Source organism: Rhincodon typus, chromosome 23 (genome assembly GCF_021869965.1).
Source record: "Rhincodon typus isolate 14 chromosome 23, sRhiTyp1.1, whole genome shotgun sequence".
Lineage (NCBI taxonomy): Eukaryota > Metazoa > Chordata > Chondrichthyes > Orectolobiformes > Rhincodontidae > Rhincodon > Rhincodon typus.
The window spans coordinates 2,631,721-2,635,248 of record NC_063354.1 but is presented as its reverse complement, the minus strand read 5'-3'; the positions used below and the strand labels follow the sequence as shown (position 1 = coordinate 2,635,248).

Genomic DNA, 3,528 nt, shown 5'->3' with positions numbered 1-3,528 from the left:
GGAGCAGAGAGGCTGACGTTTCGGGCCTAGACCCTTCATCAGAAAAGGTCCATTCAGTTATCGGACTCTCCCAGTGCCTCAAACCCATGTAAATATTGTCTTGTTCAAATAAGATATGCCTTTGGTTTGTTTGGATGGAATGAAACTCCAATCTTTGTTTGTTTCCTTGATACGCTCCTATACAGAACCAAACTGCGTTGGTGACTATGCATATATATAAAGATAATTTTTATGAATAAAGCATATTTTTGTAATTTAGAAAAAATGGACTGCAATAGTTCAAGAAGGCAGATCACTGCCACCTTCTCAAGGACAATTAGGGATGGACGCCCTACCAATGATACCTAAAACGCTTGAACAAATAATAAAAAAAGTAGTTTTGTGCATTCGTCACAAGAAAGCAACTCTGTCATAGATTCTGAATAGTCACGCTGTCCAATCTCTTGAATGTGGCTGATTTTACAGTGAAATTCAAGGAATGTAAAATTTAAGTAAACATCAAGCTGATTTCCAAGTTTAGTTCAGACCCAAATATTTTACACAGGTAGGAGTAATATATAGTGTAACTGAAATGTTGTTAAATAGCTGTTTTCAATTCAGGGCTTTTATTCAGAAGCAGTCTGCAAACAAACAATGGGACAATTTGTACTAGATTCACAGCATGTATTTGTTCTTTTATTGCTAATTGCTTTGAGTTCAGTCTTAAACTTTCATAAAAGAAAGATTATAACGCCTTGGATCATATTATGGAGTTGGGACACCAGAACAGGAAGACATCATTCAATCCCTTAAGCCTGAATACAAACCGAAATAACTGTGGCCGCTGTAAATCAGGAACAAAAACAGAAGTTGCTGGAAAAGCTCAGCAGGTCTGGCAGTATCTGTGAAGAAAAATCAGAGTTAACGTTTCGGGTCCGGCGACCCCCAGTTCTGAGGAAGGGTCAACAGACTCGAAACGTTAACTCTGATTTTTATTTTCATAGATGCTGCCAGACCTGCTGAGCTTTTCCAGCAACTTCCGTTTTTAATCCCTTGCGCCTGCTCCACTATGCTGTGAGATCATAGTTTTTTTTATATTTTTCTAATCAAGCTTTTCAGGGATGTTATTACACGCCTCTGGAGCAGGTGGGACTTGAGCAGGGTCCAGGATTAGGGATGTTATCACTGTGCTTCAAGATACTTGATCAGTAGGTTAATTCCATGTACCTGCCTTGGCTCCTAATCTTTTTTTTGTCCTCATCAAGCAAAACATCTATGATCTCAGATTTTAAACTATTAACTAAACTGGAATCTACTGCTTTTTGTGAGAGAATGCCACACTCTGTATGAAGCAGTGTTGCTTAACTGCTCTCCTGAATGATATGGCTCTGATTTAAAGGTTCAATCATTTGTTATATCTTCCCAACCAGTGTAAAAGGGCACCTACCCTTTCAAAGTCCCAGGAACCTCAATTAACTCATCCTTTAACCATGTGCGTCATAAACTGTAGCTCATCCTCCTGTCAGAAAATACCATGCATAAAAGTTTTTCTCCATTTAATCTATTATGTACCTGGCATGGGTGTGTTGAAGTTGTTCAAAGTTTATGAAGAAAAGTACTAAATCTTTTTACTGAGTACAAAATCAATCAATAAATAAAAATGCATTCAAATATGTTTTGGTGATTTGCTTGCTATCTCAAACATGGTTCTGTGGATTAGTCAGTCTTTTACATATCAGGGTTTTGATGCTCAGTCAAGATCTGTCAATCATTATGAGCGTAAATTAATTTTGATCAATGATTTTTCTTCTGAATTACCCCCACGGGAGCCATTTATGTTCAACTGTGTGTCTTTCTGTACCAGTATTAGCTGAAACTCAATCGTATATCTGATGGTTTTCCAGTGAAGTATGTTGAAGAACCAACTAGACAACAGGCTATTTTAGATTGTGCACAAAGAAGGGGCTAATTAATAATCTTGTTGTAAAGGAGTCACCAGGGAAGGCTGACCACAGTCTGTTGGAAATTCCTTTTACATTACTTTCAAATTTAATTCAATCTGAAACAGTGTCTCAAACCTAAACAAAATGCACAATGAATGTATGAGGGACAAACCCGATATAGTAGCTTGGGAAACTACATTAGAAGGTGTGATGGTCAACAATCATTTAAATAATGAGTACATAGGTTACAACAATTGTACATTGCACTGAGGCATAAAAATCCAGGAGAAAAGGTGATCCAACATGGTTAACAAAAGAAGTTTAAGATTTATCAAAGGCTTATAAAGTGGCCAAAAAAGTAGTAAGCTGAGGACTGAGAACATTTTAGAATTCCAAAAAGGAGGACCAAGAAACTGATAAATAAAGAGAACATAAAATATGAAAGGAAACTAATGAGAAAGATTTTTTTTTAAATGCACCGTGAAAGCTACTAGAAATGTAAAAAGAAAAATGTTAGGAAAGAAAAATTTGGGCCAACTAAGGCAGAGACAGGATGATGTTTATGGTGAGTCAGGAAACTGCAGAGAAACTACACAACTACTTTGACGCTGTTTTCATACAAAATTCCTCCCAAGAATACTAAAGAACCGAGTGACTAGCGAGAAAGAGGCACTGAAAGAAATTAGCATTAATCGAGAAGTAGTACTGAAGTTAATGGGACTGCAAATTGAACAGTCAGTTGGAACCAATGATCCATATCCTAAAATCACATCGTACATAAGAGGCTTTTCAGTCCATTGCGTCTGTATCACCAAAACTATACTACTACCTTTTCTGAAGAAGGGTCTAGGCCCGAAACATCAGTTTTCCTGCTCCTCTGATGCTGCTTGGCCTGCTGTGTTCATCCAGCTCTACACCTTGTTATCTCAGATTCTCCAGAATCTGCAGTTCCTACGATCTCTCTACTACCTACACTAGTTCCTCTTTCTTGCGCTAGGCCATAGCCTTGAATGTTATGACACTTCATGGGCTCACCCAAGTACTTTTTAATGGTTGTGAGGTTTCCTGCCGCAACCACCCTCCCAGGCAGTGCATTCCAGATTCCTATCTCCCTCTGGGTGAAAAGGTTTTTAATCAAATTCCCACTGAACCTGCAGCCTTTCGCTTTGAAATTATGCCCCCTTGTTACTGGCCCTTCAACTACGCTGCTTTCTATCAATCCTGTACATGGCCCTCATAAGCTCATACATTTCCATTGTGACGCCCCTCAACATTCTCTATTCCTAAGAAAACAATGCAAGCTTATCCAGGCTCTCTTCATAGCTAAATTACTCCATCCCAGGCAACAGCCTGGTAATTCTCCTCTGCATTCCCTCCCAGAGAGCTAAAAGAGGTGGCTGCTGTTATGATCCTAGTTGATTTTACCAGTGAACAAGTCAGATAATGGAATAAATTCTGGCCTGCAGGTTTCTTTTTACTGCTTCTTTTCAGTTCCTATCCTGTGAATTCTAAAGCCTTTATGTTAAATCCTCACACAACTGAGATTTTAGATTCTCTCAGTTTTGAAAAAACAATACAGATTTGTAAACAAACAACCCTGTTCTAG

The 3,528-nt window shown here is 38.4% G+C and overlaps 1 protein-coding gene across 1 annotated transcript in view; it reads right to left on the bottom strand.

The window, feature by feature from the left end:
- Positions 1-605: 605 nt before the first annotated feature.
- Positions 606-3,528, bottom strand: part of LOC125485894 (MBT domain-containing protein 1-like) — a 33,674-nt gene continuing 30,751 nt past the window's right edge. The window contains exon 7 of the mRNA XM_048611075.1: positions 606-620. Within this exon, the coding sequence (XP_048467032.1) occupies positions 606-620 (15 nt within the window). The remainder of the gene's footprint in view (positions 621-3,528) is intronic.